This window comes from Seriola dumerili, unplaced genomic scaffold, assembly GCF_002260705.1.
Source record: "Seriola dumerili isolate Sdu_G_001 unplaced genomic scaffold, Sdu_1.0 BDQW01000040.1, whole genome shotgun sequence".
Classification (NCBI taxonomy): domain Eukaryota; kingdom Metazoa; phylum Chordata; class Actinopteri; order Carangiformes; family Carangidae; genus Seriola; species Seriola dumerili.
In genome coordinates, this window is record NW_019174295.1 from 2,671,188 (window position 1) to 2,691,623 (window position 20,436).

The following is a 20,436-nucleotide window of genomic DNA, read 5'->3' on the forward strand; positions in this document are numbered from 1 at the left end:
TTGCAGTCTGATCTACTTTCACAGGACAATCCTCAGTTGGATGACAAAGTGTCACTACAGAGTGCAGAGCAAGGTAAAGTTTGAGTTACAGGGTGTCCTTGGTGCTCTGGGATGTGATGGTGGTAAAGAAATCTGCAAGAAAATCATGTGAAACAACGTGAGGGAGGGGGAGACAATGAGCTTGTGCTTGAGTCAGAGCTGGAGGGAGGATTCTGACTAAAGAGAAGGGTGTGTGAGGGTGAGAGCAGGACGTAATGGTATGGAAAAGACAGTGAGGGAGTAAAAAAAAAAAAAAAAGTGGGTGGGGACGGGTGTGTGTTTGAGAGAGAGAGAGAGAGAGAGACCTGTTGGTATAAAAGCTCCCTCTCTCAACATGCACTCCCACATCTCCTGTGTATTTTTTGTGGTGGGGGGCCATAGTTGTGTGTGTGTGCGTGACTGTGTTTAAAAGGCAAGCGGAGTGTGTGTTTGTGCCCTTTGCAGTTACAGAGGACTCATAACTCCCCAGGATGCATCAGCTGCTAGTGGTGACCTTAGTGCTGGTGGCACTCTGCTGCCTAGGGAACGTGGATTCTTCAGCTTATGACAAGATAGTGACCCACAGTCGCATTCGGGCCAGGGGTAAAGGGTAAGGAGATGGGACATGGGAGACAAAAGGGGAGAAGTAGAGAGAAAGGAATCATTGAGAGGGGAGAGAGAGAGAGATGACACATGACAAATGTAAAGAACAGTGTGACAGTTATTGGCTTTTTCTGTTTTGTTTTTTTTTTTACTTTTAATTTTGAGCAGATAACTGGTGATATTAACAGTCCTGACCATTTTATGTTTTGCATTTGTCTGCAGATCTAAGAGCATAAATTGCATGATTAGTAACAGGCTGACGTACGTGAAGTGCTATGCATGTCGTATTTTTCTTGTTTGTGCTGCATAGAGCACTAGATGATGATTTGAGAAACAGGTCAGCCACATTGATGAAAATATTGATTCAAGCCATGACGGAAAATTCAATATTGCCTCTCACGTTCATTCTCTCTTCTACATAAATATATCTGCTCAATTTACAGTTTGAAACGTTTGATTCTGAATTTGATTTTTTCATCCATGTTTGAGAAAGTTATCTTTTTTCTTTTTTCTTTTTTTTTTTTTACTTTTTGTGATTCGACAAACTAAGGATGAAAGATTTATTCTTCAAATTATTGGTTCTTCAAAGCAAATGAAAGTATTCATTGTTAAGAAACATGGTACATAAGCCTTAGAGTGTATGAATGACATTTTCTTTCTTTACCTGCATGCACCCATCCCTGTTTCACACCCTTTCTCTAACCTACCCCCTCCTCTCCTCTCATCTCCTCATCCTTTCCTCTTCACCTTACCTGTCTCTCTCTCCCCTCCCACTGTCTTTGTCCTCCCACATCCCTCCTCTCGCAGACCCAACATGTGCGCTCTGCAGCAGGTCACTGGGACCAAGAAGAAGTACTTCAGCACATGTAGGAACTGGTACAAAGGCACCATCTGTGGCAAGAAGGCGTAAGTCTGACATGAATGGATCAAATTATATGTTTTTATTTCATTTGCATCAAAACCACTCCCTGCTTCCACACACATCATGCACATTAGTAACTCTGAGTTTTCTAATTAGTCAGATAAACATTAAGTACTCAAATTTTCTGCACATGTGGATGGATTTCACCTCTCATCTGTTAAGTGGTCACTTTTTTTTTTTTATTCTGGTTCAAACAGCAGAGGTCAGCTCTGTCTGACCCCAGCTGTGTGGACCCTCGGGCTCTTTTTGTCTCAGCTGTCTGAACATGCAGCTGTTCTCACTTTCCTCTCTGAACCTTCACAAAAAAAAAAAAAAAGCTACAGATTTCACAATGATGCCGATTGAATATTTATATTTTAAAGAGACAGGACCATTCAATATCCCCTCATATGTTTTTCCCTTTATGAGTAGATTTCACTCTTATTCTCTTACACACAGAATCTCTCTATATACAGTATAACTATCTGTCTCTCATTGGCCCCCCCCTCCCTCTCCTTACAAGTCTGAGCATGCTGTGTAACCTGCGGCTTGGTGCACTTTCTATTGTGGGCCTGCATATGTTGCAAACTCTGCTGAACAGTGAATGATACCTCACTTCCCCTTTGACACGTTTCAGGTGCTAAGAAAAAAAAACAACTGTCTATATGCTTGTAGTGTACGTGTGCAGCTAAGGGAAACTGAGAATATACTGCAGCTCCACTTTCACCAGATTTGGGGTCTTGGCAGGGGTAGCGAGTACTTGATATGCTGTGCCTGTGTGTATGTGAGTCTCACACAGATTTTTTATTTTTTATTTTTAGCCAAACTGTCCATCTATGAGTGAGATGTAAGAAGCTCCTGCTAAGATAAATTTGATAGCAGCAGTTTAACTGGAGTTTTGTGTCTCACAGTGAGGGGGTGTTAGCTGTTTCAGAATTCCCTGATGAACAACCATAAAAATGAGTTTTGGCTGGTGTAAAAATGCCGAATTTCAAGATCTTAACAAGCCAAAAAAATGTGAATTTGTGAACTGCGTGAATGGTTTTAGATTTTTGGGCTTCCGCAAGACGATTTCTGTCAGTCTAATATTTTCTTGATTTCGTGATATGATGTGCAGATGAGTAGATGTTAGGGAAGAGTAGGTACAGCTGCTGTCGTGTTGATGGAGTGTAAGGCTCGGCTGGAGCTGTTCTGCATCGTAGGTGACTAAAGTGTAGCGGGAGATTGGAAAAAGAAAAAAGCATGCCCTTTACTCACATCCTCTCAATCATACACACACACACGCACACACACACACACACACACACACACACGTACATACAAGAAGACACATGCAGACACACATTCATACACCTTTGCTTTGTCATGCAATCAGCTGTAACACCTGCCGCTGTGTCAGGATTAGCGTGAAAATGAGGAGCTGTGAGGGAGAATGGATAAAAGAGTGACTCAGTGCAGTGCACAGTACAGTGATAGACCACACCAAGATAATACTACATGGAGCCACCCAGCAATTACGATAAAAGAACATAATATGAGGGTACACAGAAGGAGTTTAATGAGGGTTTCTGCACTGGATACCAAACACATTTAATTGTTTTTGTTTCTTGAGTTGCTTAGGTACGCTAAAAAAAAAAGTGTAAGGCATATTAAACACGTTTAAGGAAGTTTATTAAGTTGTGATAGAAATAAAGACAAAAAAAAATGGTCTGCCTTCCTAAACTGATTCTAAAGAAAACATTTATTCTACATACATCTACACTTCACATTTTCAACCTTAGCATGCATGTACATGAATGAATCAAATATACTCTGTGTATTCAAATTTGCATTTTGCACAGGGACACAAAGACACCGCTAAATATGAGCCACATTAAACTGAGTGAAAGAACAAAACAAAAGCCACATGCAAAAGCCAGAAAAGTGTCTCGCTTCCCCTCCGCCCGTGGTCACAGTGGGGACGTTGTTCGGCAGCGGTGGAGGAAATCCACCCAGCTGTGGTTATGTCTGCGCTGGATTTGGTGTTGATGAGAGATTAGGGAAGGGTGCTGGAGTCTACAGCGCGGCTGTTTGGTCGCTGCGCTGTGGTGTATGAACAAGCCTGTGTTTCAACAAGCTCTGAGAGTGCAGCATTTTTGAAGTAATACCTGGACCCGATCTCTTAGAAACCACTAGTTTAACAGAGGATAAATTATGCGGATGTGTATTCAACCTGCACTGTGTTCGTCTAATTATCTCCCCATTAGGAGTTAAATGACACCGTGGGGATTTCTTAATGCTTTCATTTCCATAAAGAGCTCTTGAAGTGAGCTGCTGGAGGTTCAGGTGGAAGCAATTTCCCTGCATGTTGTGATGTGCTGTAGGTGACGGACACAACATGCAGGGAGCAGCGGGCGCAAGCTTACAATCCGGCTTCCAATAATAACACCATAATAATGGTCTGATGAGTGTTAAAGCCCCAGCATGGCGTCTTCTGTGTCGGTCGTCGTGTATAAAATAGAAAAAATGTTGGCACAGTGTTCAGGAAGCCATTGGCCACTTGATGAGGACACAAGAGAGACTCATGCTTGTTGGTTACATAACAGGAAAACAGTCATTTTTTTTTATCTGATGCCAGACAAGTGTGCGGTATTTGTTTTTGTGCACTCATGCCCTGTGTTTGCACATCTGCTCATCTGGAAGCCACATTGAGCTGGTTCATGCGGTGACACTGCCAGAGGCCCCTGGTTGCAGCGCATTGGCCAGCTCTGTCTCTGGTCTATACTGCATCCATTACCCTGTCAGAGCTGCAGCTGGGAGAGCAATGACTTCATGCCTTCCTGACAGCCAGCTGTGCACGGATATATTTATGTGTTTTACATTATATCAATTAGTGTCAACACATAGAATGATTGTTCTATAAGCAACATGGCAAAGTCACAATATTTAGTATCGCCACACATTTTTCCAGAAACACACAAACACTGATTCGAGTGGATTAGAGAGGTTTGCCAAAATATGTGAGTCATTTTAGGGAGTTGATGGGAGAAAGTGAGTGATTTCTTTCTTTTTTCTTCTTTAATGTGTGTGTGTGTGTGCACTGTATGCTTTGAAGGGAATGTTTTGTGTTTGCATAACATGTCACTACTGTTCATTTCTGAAAGGAAAGGAAATAGTTATTTGCTTTGGAGGTGAATTCTGCAGAGAAAGAAGCACAGAGTTCATATAGAAACGCAGTATTTCCATGGGAAATAAGAAAGCAGGAAACCTTAAAACTCTAGCCCCGAATGCAGGCGATGTGTAATAGGCTCCGTGCACACCTCTCTGAGCAAACCTCTTTAGGAAACCCACTGAAAGCTCCAACTGGAACCTATGAAGGGCTTCAGGTCAAACCCCAATTAAATTTATTCCAGCATTCAGGCTCTCTCTCTGGTGGATCATTGTTGAGTGGCCAATATTGACTCACTGCTGTTTTTTCTTTTGCATCTTGGAAGATGTGTGTTAACTTGGGACACGTCCCAAACAAATGTCTGCTTATAGTTATATTTCAATGAGGAACTGTTTTAAAAACATAATTTATTCCTCAATTTAACCTAAATTTTATGGAATATTGACTTGTGGTTCACAGTGTCAGTCCTCTCACATCCTAACCTGTCATTCACAACACAGCAGCGCAGTGAAACTCAGTTTCCTGTAAAGCTTATGGCTGATTGACGAGGGTCGACTGTGCAGCTCCCTTGGTGTGCTTAGTGTTAGCAGGTCCTCTCAGCTTCCTGCCAGGATGTTTCTACTCCTTTGAGCTCTGTTTTTACTAATTTTCATATAAGCTGCTCCTTCCAGCCTCGAAATCCAAATCTTTTAAATGGATACAAGATGTCGACTGTATATTAAGATGTTGTTTTTCTTGGAAAGTTCCTTGGGAATTAGATTAATGGCCAAGAGAAAGTGCAGGAGGGCAGCAGACACCCCTGTCTGGTTTTCATGTTGACATACTTACAGTATCTAGATGAATATAAAGTTTATACTGTAAATCCCAGCTTATCTCAGAAATGTGATGGCTGCGAGTTTTCATAAAATTTATAGACTATATAACTATGCTGTTAAGCTCTACTAATGTGACAGCCCACAGAAGTAAGTCTTTACATATTTTATTCAACAATAATTTTGAAGAGCGCATAAAATCATTTGGAGCTGTGGAGCTAGAGGCTTGCTCCCTGATCTCGTAGTTTGTTTGATATTGGTAATGCACAGCTTGTCAGTGTTATGAATATTCTTCTTCCCTTCTCAGGGGTTTGTTTTGATCCTGTTGCTGCTTCATGAATTACATACATTTTTCTTTTCGTTTGCTGGGTTTATTGCTGGCGCATGAGATATTGGAAATGACGTTGGCTGGTTCACTTGAGGCAAGTGTCTTGAGCTAGTCATTCTTTCTTTCTGTGATTGGCCTGCTGGGACTTGTGCGCCCTCTGCCAGTTTATGAACCACTTTCATATTGATGGTGTTTTTCTTGTCTTTTTCTTTTTTTTATTATTCTCCTTGACTTATTTGCCTTTTTGGATGTTTTCTTACACCCTCACTTCTTCTGCTCTAGCTTTCAAATGTACTTTGCCCAAGTATGGATTTGTATTTTGGTGAGTAAGACCCCCTCCTTGTTCAGCCTTGCTCTCCCGTTTCACATGTCTCTCAATCCAAGCCCTCGTCATTCTCTCCATCACAGCCCCAGAGGTTTTATCTTTTTTTCCTCTCAGCTGTCAATTCTGTTTAGTTCTTTGTTTCTCAACATGCATTGCATTTATATTACATCTTGCTCTCCTTTGTTTTTCTTTTTGCTGTTGCAAAAACAGTGGATCATTATAATGACCTGTACAGCTCTCGGGCTGTAGAAATCATTCTTTCTTACATTTTGTCCCTGGATAAAGTGAATCAATGTTTTTCATGATCAGCTAATTTACTGAGTTACTCACAGGTCTAATATGTATGTTTTTTTTGGGTTTTTGTTTGTTTTTTTTTTTGGCAGCGAAGTCATATATGAGTGCTGTCCTGGATACATGCAGCTGGAGGGCATGGTAGGATGCCCTGCAGGTAGGTGGCTCAAACCACAGGCCCCATGTTTTCCAATAATATTATTTCAGTAGCAACTGTCCCACATACGAGTTAATTCAAAGTCAAGTCAAAATTTCAGTTGATTGTTCCTCTACACTAGCCACTTTTCTGAGCATGAACAATCCCTCTGCTTCCCCTATCTAGTGGCTCCCATTGACCACGTGTATGGTACACTGGGGCTCGTAAAGGCTACGACCACACAGCAATACGCAGACATGTCCAAGCTGAGAGAGGAAATTGAAGGGAAAGGCTCCTTCACCATGTTTGCACCCAGCAACGACGCCTGGGATGCGCTTGACCCTGTGAGTAGAATGGGAGGATTCAAACATGTCTAGAGGAACACAAATAAATACACACACTCACACAGTTAGTTCCCTTTATCTAACGTTGTGCTTTCCCCCAGACTATACGGTCTGCACTGGTGAGCAACGTGAACATCGAGCTGTACAACTCTCTTCACTTCCACATGGTGAACCGTCGTATTCTCACCAAAGACATGAGGAACGGCATGACTGAAACTTCCATGTATAATGACCTTGGGCTCTACATCAACCACTACCCAAATGGGGTCAGTTTATCCACAGTGTAAAACATGCATGTAACTGTCTGTAATGACTTCTAACCCCATTGATTATTTTGGCTTATTATGAAATGCTCTTCTCTGTGAAGGTTGTGACAGTGAACTGTGCCAGGATCATCCATGGTAACCAGGTGGCCACAAACGGAGTGGTGCATGTGGTTGATAGGGTCATCAGCTCTGTGGGAAACACCATCAAGGAAATCTTGGATGTCAATGACGACCTCTCCTCCTTCAATGTAAATAAAAATGCACAGCACTCAAAACACACCGGGTTTCAAAGCCAACAGCACATTTTACTAATGGAACTGGAGTATAAAGTGTCAAGAAATAATATCAGAAGTAAAAGGTTAGCTCCAATTATGTGAGACACACTGTCCTGTCTTGTTTCCCAGGCTGCGGCGTTGGCTTCTGGTATGATGGACAAGCTGGACCAGCCTGGCCACTTCACTGTGTTTGCTCCCACCAATGAAGCCTTTGACAAGTTGAGCCCGGGCTACCTGGAGCGTATCATGGGAGACAAGGCTATTATTGCAGGTATATTGGACATGAGATACACTAATGATGTCATAAGCTACTAGCATACCATTCCTTTGGTTGATTTGGCGTGAAAAGGTTAAGAGCATTTGAATATTTTTAGCCATGCTGGCTGTTCAAGGGATGGCAATGTCAGCCAGTTGGAAGGTCAGTCCAGCACTTTGGTCCAGACTGAAATATCTCAACAACTGTTGGATTGATTGCCATGGAATTTTGTTCAGAGATTCATGGTCCCCAGAGTATGAATCCAGCCAACTTTGCTGAACCCCTGCCTCTTCTTGCACCACCAGAGGATCAAAGTTTACATATCCAGTGAAATAGAATAGATTGGTCCAAACCTTTGTGCAGACATTTGTGGTTCCCAGATGATGTAGCCTAATAAGTTTTTAGGGGCTCATGATTTTAGTCTTAACGCCAATGTTAGATTGACACTTTTGGTTTTTAGTAAAATGTTTCAACAAGTATTGGATGGATTGCCACAAAACTTTGTTGCAGGCATTCATGGCCCCTCCTGGATGAACTGGTGAGCATGGTAAACATCATACCATCAACATGTTAGCATTGTCATTGTGAACATGTTCGTATGCTTACATTTGCATTTAGCTCAAAGCACCATTGTTTCTAACTACAGCCTCGCAGAGCCACTAGGGTGGCTGTGGATTTTTAGTCATCTTGTTTTGATCATTTAACATCTACTATTCATCTGACTTCAGGTGAACTTAAAACCTTGAAACCATCTTTCAAACCCATACTGTAAATTCCTTTCGTATCACATACCTCTCTTACATGCCATTCTCAGGAATAAAGAGGTAGACACCCACTCAAGTCCACATACCATACAATGTAAGCAGAAAGCTCATGTCTCCACAGTGGCAGATTATCTGCTTATTTGCTGAGTCAATGGCCAGCCAGGAATGTCTATTAACATGAAATCAGTTTGCGGTGTCCTCTGTGAGCGGCCGCCTGTGGGACCACAAGATAACCTCAGATACATTCTCAGACGTTTGGCAAACAGGCTTTGCTGACCAGCTGTGGTAGAATAGCCACCAAAGTATGGTAGAGCCTCCTAAGATGGTATGGAGCCTTGTGCCTTGTTCCTACAAGGGAGGGTTTGGGCCACAGAGTAATTTGGCCTGCAGCGCGACACTGATTGCATTTGAATTTTTGTGGGTTTGGAAGGGTTCTCCATGTTGTAACTGGAGTGCTTTTGCAGGCCAGTTTTGCTTGCTCAGTTTGACAGTTGGACTCAGTCGGAGGTGTAATCCCATATCCAAATGTTGACAGGATTGCCAAAATATTTCCACATGTCCGTGTGCATGTGTGTTGAATAATGAGCGCAAATGTAAACCTTGGAGTGCGTAGCCAGATTACAAAAATAACTACAGGCAACCCTCAAAGTTTATAAAAGTGTGTAATCTGATCAGCTACTCTTTTTAATTCTAAAACTCTGTCTCTCACACTCTTCCACCAACTTTGCTGTCTTTATCCAATCAGCCCTGGTGAACTACCACCTGCTGACCAGTGTCCATTGTTCAGAAGCAATCATGGCAGGATCAGTGTATGAGACAGCAGAGGGCAGCACTATAGAGATCGGCTGTGATGGTGACAGCCTGACAGTCAACGGCATCAAGATGGTGTTGAAGAAGGACATCGTTGCCACCAATGGCGTCGTCCACCTCATTGACCAGGTGCTCGTCCCTGACGCAGGTAAAACACATTGTGAATTACATTCCAAATTCGCCCTTAGCAAATACTGAGATGTCATTTTTTTCTGTGTTCACCAATGTGTCATGTTTGTGTTATTCATATCAGCCAAGGAAGTGATGGAGCTGATGGGAGACTCCCAGAGCACCTTCAATGACATGGTGTCTGAACTGGGCTTAGCCGCTGCCCTGGGCCCACAGACAGAGTACACACTTCTTGCTCCTGTCAACACTGCCTTCACCAGTGAGTTGATCTCCAAACAAGTTTTTATGGACAGCAAAGTGACACAGTTTATAAGCTATGGAAAAGTCACATTTTGTCCTTCAGAAATATAAGAAGTTATTCCGTACATTTCCACTACTTTTGACACGTTTTAAGGAGCACATGGGAGAAATAATGAGATAATTCATCAGAAGTGACAACTCATATTACATGTGTTGTGTTAAATCTGTACCTTGTCTCTGCGTTTGTCAGAAGAGGTGATGTCAACAGACCAGAACCTGCTGAGAATCATTTTGGAAAACCACATCTTGAAGCTGAAAGTTACACTGAGTGAGCTCTACAATGGACAGCTCCTGGAAACACTGGCTGGCAAACTGCTCAGAGTCTTCATTTACCGCACTGTGAGAACTCTTCTGTGTATGTGTGTGTATGTCTGTGTGTTAGTTACATCAGAGCGTCGAACACACTCAATAAAGAACAGAGGGAAAAAAAGGTAAATAAGAGGTGATGGAAAGATATTGGAGAGTTGGCTACCATATTTGAGGTCTGAAAGCCATTACCGGGCCCCTTACTAAGTGTTAACATGATTTTGCTGTCTTTCAACTATAAACAAATAACAATAAAATAGCCAATTAGCCCAGCTCTTGGCGATTGAAGTGTGTTTCTGCTCTGGTGGTTCAGACATTGGAGTCAGCTGGGTTTAATTTCCTCTCAGAAATGTATTGCACTGATTGATTGCAAACAGGACAGTGTGACAGCACCTCTCCCCTATAGCTAAATACTTACCAGATTTGTACAGTGACTTTTAGATCTCTAACTCTATTCTTTGAATTTTTTGTTAGGCTGTGTGCATAGAAAACGCATGTATGGTGCGCGGCACTAAGGAGGGAAGCAATGGGGCTCTCCATCTTATGAGGTCCCTCATCAAACCAGCTGAGAAAACTATGTATGAGGTCCTACTTGCTGACGGACGGTTCAAGTAAGAACTGCATCTTATTTTATCTTTTTTTTTTTTTTTTATTTTTTTTTTTTTTTTTATTTTTTTTTTTTTTTTTACATGAATTATTATTCAAAAAGTTGTTAATAATTTTTTGTTTGTTGTTTTTAATTAACTTGCTTTCCTGACTTTGAAACTGAAATAATTAACAGCATCTTCCTCTTACAATTGTCAAACTCATAACAAGTAAAACACACTGTTAATCAATTCAACACACTCAGGCATTTTGCAGCTACAACTGTAGTTGGTCTGGTATGACCAGTAGCTCATGTTAGCTAATGTTACCAGACATTAGCCGTTGCTTTGTATCTGACATTACTGAGTTGGTTTACTGACATTTTGATGTTACTCACAGTGAGATGATGATTGGTGTCTTAAAAGCAAATGACAAAGAGAATCTTGGGTAATGAAGGGAAATTCAGTGTGCCATTATCCTGTAGTAGCCACTTCTAGCCACAGTAGCTGCTATTGGGTAAAAGTTGCATAATCTCACTTTAAGGTGATTTAATACTTTGTTTTTGCATCATTATCTTACTGGAGATTATTAAATAATTTTCCACATTGTGCTCACAAATTGAGTTATGGCGTAAGGAGAACATTACCTTCTTCACAATACAATGACCAAACATTAGTGGCAATGCCTTACCATACACATTTGATATTTTCTGGCTCTGTGACAAATACTGGCACCAGTACAGGCTGATGATGAATAACAGAGGAAGCAGATGTATGAACAAGTAGGACCACACAAGCACACAAATCTCACACAAATCCCAAAATCAACTCCTCATCATGTTGCCAAAACAATAATCCTCCTGTCTAAAATGAGCAACACATGACCAGTTTTTGATCCAAATGTTACATGAAATCTGTTCTCATCACTGTGCAAACTTAACCTAACTCTAACCCTAACCCTAACCCTAGGATTTTGCTGTCACTGATGGAGACTGCAGGTCTGACTGATCTGCTGAAGCAGGAAGGCTCCTACACCATCTTTGCGCCAACCGACAATGCCTTCGATGACCTCTCTAGAGAGGATTTAGCTCTGCTCAGAAGTAAGTGCTTTACTGAAAATGAAAACTTCCTTTCATGCACCTCCCTTTTAAAATTGGGGAATTCTGTCAAGCTGGTATGTGCTGATATAAACTTCTATAACTCAGGGATGACGAGAGAAATATGTGCTAGCTCTCCTGCACAGTATGTAAATCATTGTATGCCAACCGTTTGCCTTGTGTTGTTGTTTACAGGCGATACGAACGCTTTGAGAACCATTCTGCTGTACCACTTCAGTAATGGCGTCTTCATCAATGGAGGATTAGAAGGAGGAGTTACCAATCTGCTCAAAACTCTCCAGGGCAAAAACCTGCAAGTTATATCTGTATGTACAATCAGAAATCATTTGAGTGTGTATGTGTGTCCTTAGAATCAAAGAGACAGGGCTCACTTCCTTTCTACATTTTGCACAGTCACTGTATAATCACATGGTGACATGAAATTCATTGTTGCATTCTGAGTGAAATGTGCAACCATGATTATACCCCACAAACTAGCTAGATTCCTGCCCACTTAAATCAAATTGCAAGATGAGACATTATCTAAGGGTTGATCCTTCCTTTAAGATTATGTTTGTATAATGTAATCAAGTTTTAAAAGGCCAGACATAATCACATATTTTTCACCTTTTCTCTATCTCCATTTTTCACCAGACTCCATCATGAGACTTTAACACAATTTTTCTCCACATTCTCATTTAAACAATAGCATCAAAGAGCCGATAATAATCCATTACTTCAAAGCTGGATGTCTCTGGAGAACAACCAAAAGTAATAAAATCTGGCTTCCTGTCATTTCCGTCAACGCCCACTCTTGGTATTCACCCACCACTCCCACCTGCCATTTTCTCTTACTTTCTTTTTCTATCTCAGTCTTCTTGTTGACTTTGTCATAATTTCACCCATTACCTCAATTTTGCCCTCACTCAGTTTCTTATCGTGATATCAGGTTCAGCCACGGTCTCATATCAGGCCTACAGGACTTCCTTAATTGATACAGGAAAGCTTGTTTGGGTTAATGCACAACGATAAGAAAGCACATTACTCAGGCTTCAATCAGTTAATACAAAAAGAGGGACAGTGATTTGTGGTAATGTGTCATTAGGTTTTTAAAAACTGGAAGAGATGTGGCTCGACTGGGTGGGTGAGAGGGAGAGAGAGGAGGCAGAGGAGACATGAAACCTATCCCTTACTTACTCAGCACGTCCACCTTCAGTCACATCTGTGGAGACCGTTAAATTGCAGGAAATTAATCAGAAATGGGACTCCCAGATCTCACTTCCAACAATGAAGCACACTGCCTGGGATTTCTATTACGTTTCATCGGCCCTTAAAACCTCTCACATCAAACCATTTCAAAAAAGTGTAAATTTCAATGTCTTGGGGAGTATAAAAATGACAATAACCTTCTCAGTGCAGTAAGTTTTTAAGGCAGATGTTGATATAACTTTCAAAATAAGACTCTGCCTTATTGATACCATTGAAAATATATATGCATTCAGTGTGTTTTCGGTTTTTCCCAGGTGAACAACTCTATTCACGTCAACTCTGTGGACGTTCCAGACAGTGACCTGATGGCAACAAATGGTGTGATCCACATAGTGAAGAATGTGCTCTATCCTGCAGGTGAAAACTGCATTACATTACCAAATATTCTTGCAATGTGTACTCTGTGCCTGGATGCATTATAATATGTTGTTTTGATTACTTACAGATCTCCCCGTGGGCCGCCAGGACCTCCTGGTCCTCCTGAGGAAGCTGATTAAGTACATCCAGATAAAGGTAGAGAAAGAGAAAACACAGATGTATGAATATGCACAGCTCACATTTTCTACCTTGAGTATCTTTTGCCTCATACCTTCCAATCTGTTATGCTTTTTGTTCTTTAGTTTGAATCCGGATTTTCTTACACCGAGATCCCGCTCACTTTCATCAGTAAGTTTCCTCAGTGCCAATATCGCTGTGACTTGCCAACATTACTGCATCTGCAACAACTTAAAACTCTTTCTTTTTTCTTCACAGAGAGGACCATCACAACTACTCGTTATGTTGAGACAGGTAAGACCCCTATCATTGAAAGTTTTGAATTAGTTTTGGTCAGAGAATTGATTTGTCATCAGTGGTGATTATAAAACAGCATGACTGCCTTTAAAACTAACCTTTGCTTAAAAATGAGACTCTGCTCTGAAGTGAAATCCAATCTGCAGCCACCTGCATATTACATACATATCATTGCTCCATTCAGGCATCCTCCCTCTTCTTTGTTCCTCTGATTACCCACTCCCACTATTACTTTTAAGTCCACTTGAAGCTCTTGGCATGTTTAATCAGCTCCTTTAGAGATGAGGTAATTATGCTGTCAAAGGAAAATAGGGTCAGAGACCACAGAGGACTCTTGGATGCTCTTCACTCAGTTGGGCTTCATCCAGTGCGCTTCCACAGAGATGGGAGCATGCCTCGACGTATTAGATAACATAGGAGAGCTTAAGCCTGACTCTTCAAAGTGATTAAGCAGATTACATGGACTACAGAGCTGCTGAAGGTCTGGATCACTAGGATATTACATTTTTAGGGGATGCAATTTTATGCTATAATTTTATGGAAATAATTAAGCCATTATGACTATTTCATACTACTACATTTGGCATAATGCTAGAGGTTATGAAAGTTCAGAAGCTGTGTTGTGATACCATCTGATATCAGATTGCATTATGGCTCCTGGAAAGTGATTGATGAGTTAACGCTCCTGAAGAGGAAGAGTGGTTCATCATGGTAAAGCAAATTACTACTACAGGACTTTAAAAAGAAATGAAACCTGTACATGTCTGTCTCACCAATTATCTTTACGAATAGACAATAGGTGGAATGGTTTATCACCCGAATCATGTATATCTTTGTAGTAGTATATTTTCTCAAAGCAAAGCACACCACAGTTTTAAGTATAAATTTATCATAATCTCTTAATTACTTTGAAAGACAAACATGATCCTGGCTGTGGTTACCGGTTACAGGGCCAGGCCACGTATCAAGGGAAAGATTAGCCCTCTGATAGAAACACACATCTGTCGGCTTTCATCTCTTTATGGCTCATAAAAATAATGTCCCACAAAAGAAAAAAATCATCACTCAGGAGCAGAAAATATAAAAGAAGCAAAAGAATGTTCCTGGCTGAAGTTTCTGTTGAAGCTGAATCAAAAAAAAGGATGTGTAAGATTTTATAGAGATATCGATTCCCAGATGGGAATTTATTGACTGGGTTCAAATCCTGCTCAGAAAAAAAATTAACATATCACATTTTTCTCTTTTAGTATAATTTTCAAACCGGAAGTCAAGATTATTTAAACACCAGAAATTGTAAATGTTGTATGAATTATGAATGTCCAACAGAGTGTAATGCACTGATTCAAAATCAACCAATCAATCAATCATTGGTCCATGGAGTGTATTCAGTGATGCAATCTAATATCCTCCCTCTGTTTGTTCTACATGCTTTGATGACTTTACATACTGTACCTCCAGCCGGCCCCTTCACTCATAGCAGAGGTTATGTGGGTGTTTTAAGGATAATTTAACCATGGCACCTCTCCCTCTCCTTACTCCCTTCCTACAGTCCCTGATGTAACAAAGGTGGTCATTGAAGGATCATCTGTCACAAAGTTGACCAGTGTCACCGAGGAGGAGCCAACCATCACCAAGGTAACCAGGGTCATCGAGGTGGGGGAGCCTTCCGTCACAAAAGTAACCAGGGTCATCAAGGCGGGGGAGCCTTCCATCACAAAAGTAACCAGGGTCATCGAGGGGGATCCTATCATTACCAAGGTTACGAGAGTTATCGAGGGTAAGGTCATCATTCAGATTTTGAGTGCAAATGAAAAGTTAGATGATGAAATGACAAAGGGTTTGACACAACTCCTTTTATTCAATGCAGGACAAGGAGAGTTTGATGCAGATGGAAAGAGTATTACAGGTCAGTTTCTCTAACACGTTTCCTGCCATGAGGAGCATGATAGACTAGATCTAAGTAGTAGTAGTAGTAGCAGTAGTAGCAGTAGTTTCATGCTTCTTCTAACAGCTCTGTTAACAAATGCATCCAGTTAACTGAGCATCATCATCTGTAATGTGAATTTCATTTCACATTATGTTTCCATGGTGATCATCAGTTAAGTTATCAGACACATCGTTTTCATGGTGGGCACCATTTTAGCCTCACAGGAACATTTTTGTGGATGTAAATCAATGTATTTGTAAATCAAAACCATTATTCAAACTGGCTTTGGTTCCACTCTATCCTGCTATTGCCAAAAGTGGATGCAAGATTTCATTTCCACTTGTCAGATGTCAAATTTAGCGAAATACTTAGCATGTATCTTGCTTAAGTATCTTGTTAAAACTGGCATATGATCTCACAAAACAGGCTCTGAATTTTGTGTACCATTACAAAACACAATAACTCACCAATTCCTGCTTTTTTGTAGTGTGGCAAATGTGACGAAAATATAAAATGAGAGATAGCTCTTGTAGCTACAATTTACATCTACATTAAGCTATGCTACCCATGTTACCCAGGAATTAGCACTAGCATCATGATGGGTTGTATTAATTGGTTTCCAGGTATTTTTAACATCTTTGAGGCTATCTTATTTGGCTTGTCACTGGTGGTTCAAAGACAAAACAAAACACACAAAAAACCCCCAGCTGGTTCACATCCTGCTCAGCTGTAGCTGGCTATGTGCCAGCCAGAGTGTCTGTCTTTTCGGTTATTCAACTTCTTGATCAGTATTCAGAACTGGTTCAAAACAAAATAGCTTCTTCATTATTTCTGACATGACAAAACAACACATCAAAGTGGTTCGACTTTTCCGTAGTGAAGTTTAATAATTAGTTAGTTGCTAAAGTCAGTAAAAACCTCTTAAAACCTCTTATATACAGTAGCTGCATTACCAACCCACAAAAACCAAAAATAAATTGCTGCAGCTCGTGAAGATAAACAAAGTCAGATTTACTGAAACCGAACTTCATTAGTCTGAATTTCCTGACTGGTCCAACCAAATCAAATCTAATGGTTCACAAGTTAAGAGCACAATAAGACACAGAGAATGAGAGTGTAATTTCCACTGTTTTAAATCATCCCGCAGGAAAACTGTTCATCTTTAACACTGTGTGTGTCACACCAACACACAGTTCGCTCCATGTTATGTTGCCTATATTTTCATGACAGTCAGGTTCATGAAGTAGGCCAGAGCCAGATAATGTTGCTAATGAATGTTTAATAGCTGGAGCAGTTATGTCGCTTCCTGTTGGGGGAGAATCACAAGTCATCTATAATAACTTGGTGTCATAATGGTCAGCCAGATGTGTTTTACACAGAGAACACTCTGTTTGTTAGGACTGTATATTACACTCTGACAAGCTTTGGCCAGCCACCAGTCAAAACATCACAAGCTCATTCTGCTTTATGATGTTTATATAGGCTCAGCAATGATGTGACAGAGGAAGGAGGTTGATTTTTACAGCCCTTCTCGTGGTTAGGCACACGCAGGAAGATAAAGCATGTACATGTTCTTCTACTGCCTATGGTGCACCATGATTTGGATGTCTATCCATCTCATCACTTATCCATCCTGATTTCATCTCTCTGTCAATGTTCTTGCCTCTCAGGCAGGAATCCCATCATTATCCATACTCTGCATATACTCACTGTAGCTGTGATGCATATGTGTGAGCAGTGTGTAAATTATGACATGCCATTTTGGGGTGCCCAACTCCAAAATGCCATTGGCTTGTGTGGGTACAGGGGCAGGGAGCTTTGAGCTACTTTCACCTACAGCTGCGTCTCTGTTGTGTTGCAGCTTAGTCTGTGGGCTAAGAAAAAGAATTTGCTCTCCTTTGTTGAGCTGAACACCCTCCCTGCACACCTGCACATTGCGCCCTGTGCATTTGTGTGCAAGTTTGTGTGTGTGTATGTGTGTGTTCATAAATACTGGATATCTGTGCTTGAGGTGAGCGGAGGAGGTGTTTTTTTTTTTGGGGTGTATGTACCTGTCAGTCTGTACAGTTGCTAAGTCGTTACATGACTTTCAACACCCTTCTCCGCTGCCGGTCTGAAGGTGGAGCCAGATACCCCACGGCGAACGAGCCTTATATCATTGAGGGTAGGGTGCCCTTACATGAACACTTCATTACCAAACAGGTTGCTTCAAATGTTTGTGTTCTTTCCTCCTTGAATTAATCCTGTGTTACAAATCTTTTTGCATCATTTGCCAGATTAAGTGGTTATTTCAAGGTGGGAAAGAGAATATGATACATTTTTAAAACTGTATCTCCATACATGATTTTCAATGTGACAGTGTGTAAAGTGTTCTGCATTGTGGAACTAACAGTTTTGTTTCAAACGCTCAGGCCCAGACTTCTCTAAAATCACCACCATCCATGGCAACCCAAATCTGATTGATGCGGAATCAGAGAGAATTACCAAAATCATTAAAGGTGAATACTCATAACTGCAAAGATTTTGTGTTGTTCTTGCATGTGTGGGTCCAAATGCAAGTGACTGACTGTGTCTTTTTCTTCATTTCACAGAGGGAGGTAGAGGCTTAGCAACCAGGAGAGTTCCAGGTAAGAGAACAGGTAGTTGATTCATCGACACTGAAGTTGAATCAGACAAAAAGAGTTTGCCAAAAACCACATGATCACTGCTGGAAAATATGCAATTGTCATTGTTGGATTTTCCTTTAGCTATTATGATTTTCTTTCCTTTCCATTATCTACCTTTTCAGTTCTTCCACCTATTCTTCACACGTGTCTTCCTCCTTCCTCCTTGACATGTTTTCTTTAGTCTTTTGTTTTCATTCACACCTCTGATTCCCTTCATTAACTCTGTCTCCTCTTTTACAGCTGGAGTGAGGAGAGCAAGACTGGTCAGGCGTCACCACAAGCCAAGGGAGTGAATCCAGCAGAGATAAAAAAAAAAAAACCAAAAAAAAAACCAAAAAAAAAAACCACCTTCGGGCTCACCGCAGAGACTGAATGCATCTCCAGCGCTCCTGGTCGAGTGCTGGAGGAAAAAACTGTGGACCAACAATGAGAGATCCAACCAATCTAGCTTCATTCAAACCATCAATACAAATGATTGTTTACTATTCCATCTGGACCATACTGTATGTGATAGGCATGATGTGTAATAGCAGTGCAATGACATTAGAATACCCTTCATGTAAGTGATGTAAGTGTGCATGGGGAATTTTTTGCCACGGGGTAGATGGTGTGTAAGGTGAGATATATTCTACCACAGAGATTTTTAAAAAAAATCATGTCGCTTTGTAAAACTTGGCTTGGGAAGATTTTTGTATGCTTTTTATGGTGCTCGCATTCTGTACAGTGGATGCATTTTAATGACTATGACAAATGAAAGAGTGTCAAACAGTGTTTTGCTACCATTAGATGCTGTACTGTACCTCTGTAAATTATCACATGGTAATTAAAAAAACAATGAATTTTTATACAGTTTTCAGTCATTCTTTACAGCTTCTGTGACTGTTTTTACTCCAAAAAGCCAAACGTGTTTAATCTTATCTCAGAAACTAATTTCCTTTCATTTGTTTTAGCTAATCCTCATTCCAGTAATGTTTCCTCTCCAGGTTAAAGCCATTGATATGGTAGCTACATTAAAGAAGCTAAGTAAGTTTTGCTAGTGTTACATAGCCAGCGTTAGCATTAGCAGCTGTTTACTTACCAGTCTAGTAGACAAGGAGTTCAGCATCAAACTTTATTCCTTTACTCACTATTAGCTGTCCCCAGCAGTGAAAAGCAAAACTAATGTTAACTCTTTTCTCTGTCACGCCTTTTCTTCTACTGAAGTTAGCACGCTAACCAGCTAGCCCTGCCCCACCTCTTCTCTTTCTGATAGCAACTCACTGTAGCCTCAATTCTGCCCTTCTTTAGATGCAGATTTTCTCTATTGAACAAACACACCTTCTCTATATTAACATTTATTTACAACACAACGGTGTGTCCTGACAATTTACATTTGTCAGTTTACACTTGTGAGTACCTACACAGTTCATACAATCTCTCATTGGCTTTTGACTGCCACTTGAGTACCTCACATGGCTCATCTACCGTATGAATCTATGAACATCATCTGATATGTGTTCAAATGATTTTGAAAGCTATATGGTTTGAACAGATTTGTCTGATCAAAGGGAAGCATATCTGTGAAGTGAGAATTGCATTAGTGAAGTACATAAACAGAGTACACAAAACATGCCCGATTTGAGGAATTACATAATGGTTACACAATGCAATACTTTTACTGTACCAGTAATATTACTCAACTGTGCACCTTTTGGACTCATATTTTTCTTTAATATATTTTTCCCTCCTAATAAGCACATTAACATGAGACAGCACTAGAGATGATGAAACAGTGCTCTATGTGTAGTGTAGTTCTTTCGCAACATCATTAAAATGATCCAGGGCAGCAGCAGCAGCAGAGGGGAGTTGAAGTTTGCACAAGGGCCTCTGGCTAAACGTCACAAAGTGCAGATAACAAGGTGACGAAAAGAGGACATGACAGTAAATGTTAGCTTATTAGGTGTTCTCATGCAGCACGGGGATATGGAAGCTCAGAGTCTAAGCATTTTTTCAACTGCGTGCACACACACACACACACACACACACTCGTGATGGCGCTGCACTCCTGCATCAACAGTTTGAAATGATATGGATAATTAGTCTTGACAGT

General features: G+C 40.8%; 1 protein-coding gene across 3 annotated transcripts; it reads left to right on the forward strand.

Annotated features, from left to right (window-relative positions):
- The first annotated feature begins 402 nt into the window (after positions 1–402).
- Positions 403–19,192, forward strand: postn (periostin). 3 transcript variants are annotated; one of them, XM_022738882.1, is made up of 23 exons: positions 403–628; positions 1,429–1,527; positions 6,519–6,583; positions 6,749–6,906; positions 7,008–7,172; positions 7,274–7,420; positions 7,577–7,718; positions 9,213–9,425; positions 9,531–9,665; positions 9,897–10,045; positions 10,487–10,623; positions 11,566–11,696; positions 11,889–12,019; positions 13,217–13,319; positions 13,408–13,475; positions 13,583–13,628; positions 13,716–13,751; positions 15,304–15,531; positions 15,622–15,660; positions 17,801–17,845; positions 18,093–18,179; positions 18,273–18,308; positions 18,588–19,192. In XM_022738882.1, exons 1-23 carry the CDS (start codon positions 510–512, stop codon positions 18,638–18,640), a joined length of 2,532 nt encoding a protein of 843 aa, XP_022594603.1. In that variant the 5' UTR covers positions 403–509; the 3' UTR covers positions 18,641–19,192. The 3 variants fall into 3 exon arrangements, with proteins under 3 accessions (XP_022594603.1, XP_022594604.1, XP_022594605.1); XM_022738883.1 differs by having other exon boundaries at positions 9,900–10,045; XM_022738884.1 differs by lacking the exon at positions 17,801–17,845.
- Positions 19,193–20,436: the final 1,244 nt, after the last annotated feature.

What these genes read in the sequence shown, in the direction of transcription:
- postn (XM_022738882.1), top strand. Translation starts at nt 510, where the DNA reads ATGCATCAGCTGCTAGTGGTGACCTTAGTGCTGGTGGCACTCTGCTGC. An exon ending in CTTGCTGACGGACGGTTCAA is followed by an intron (nt 10,624 to 11,565) that starts GTAAGAACTGCA and finishes CCCTAACCCTAG; the next exon opens with GATTTTGCTGTCACTGATGG. An exon ending in AATTACCAAAATCATTAAAG is followed by an intron (nt 18,180 to 18,272) that starts GTGAATACTCAT and finishes TTCATTTCACAG; the next exon opens with AGGGAGGTAGAGGCTTAGCA.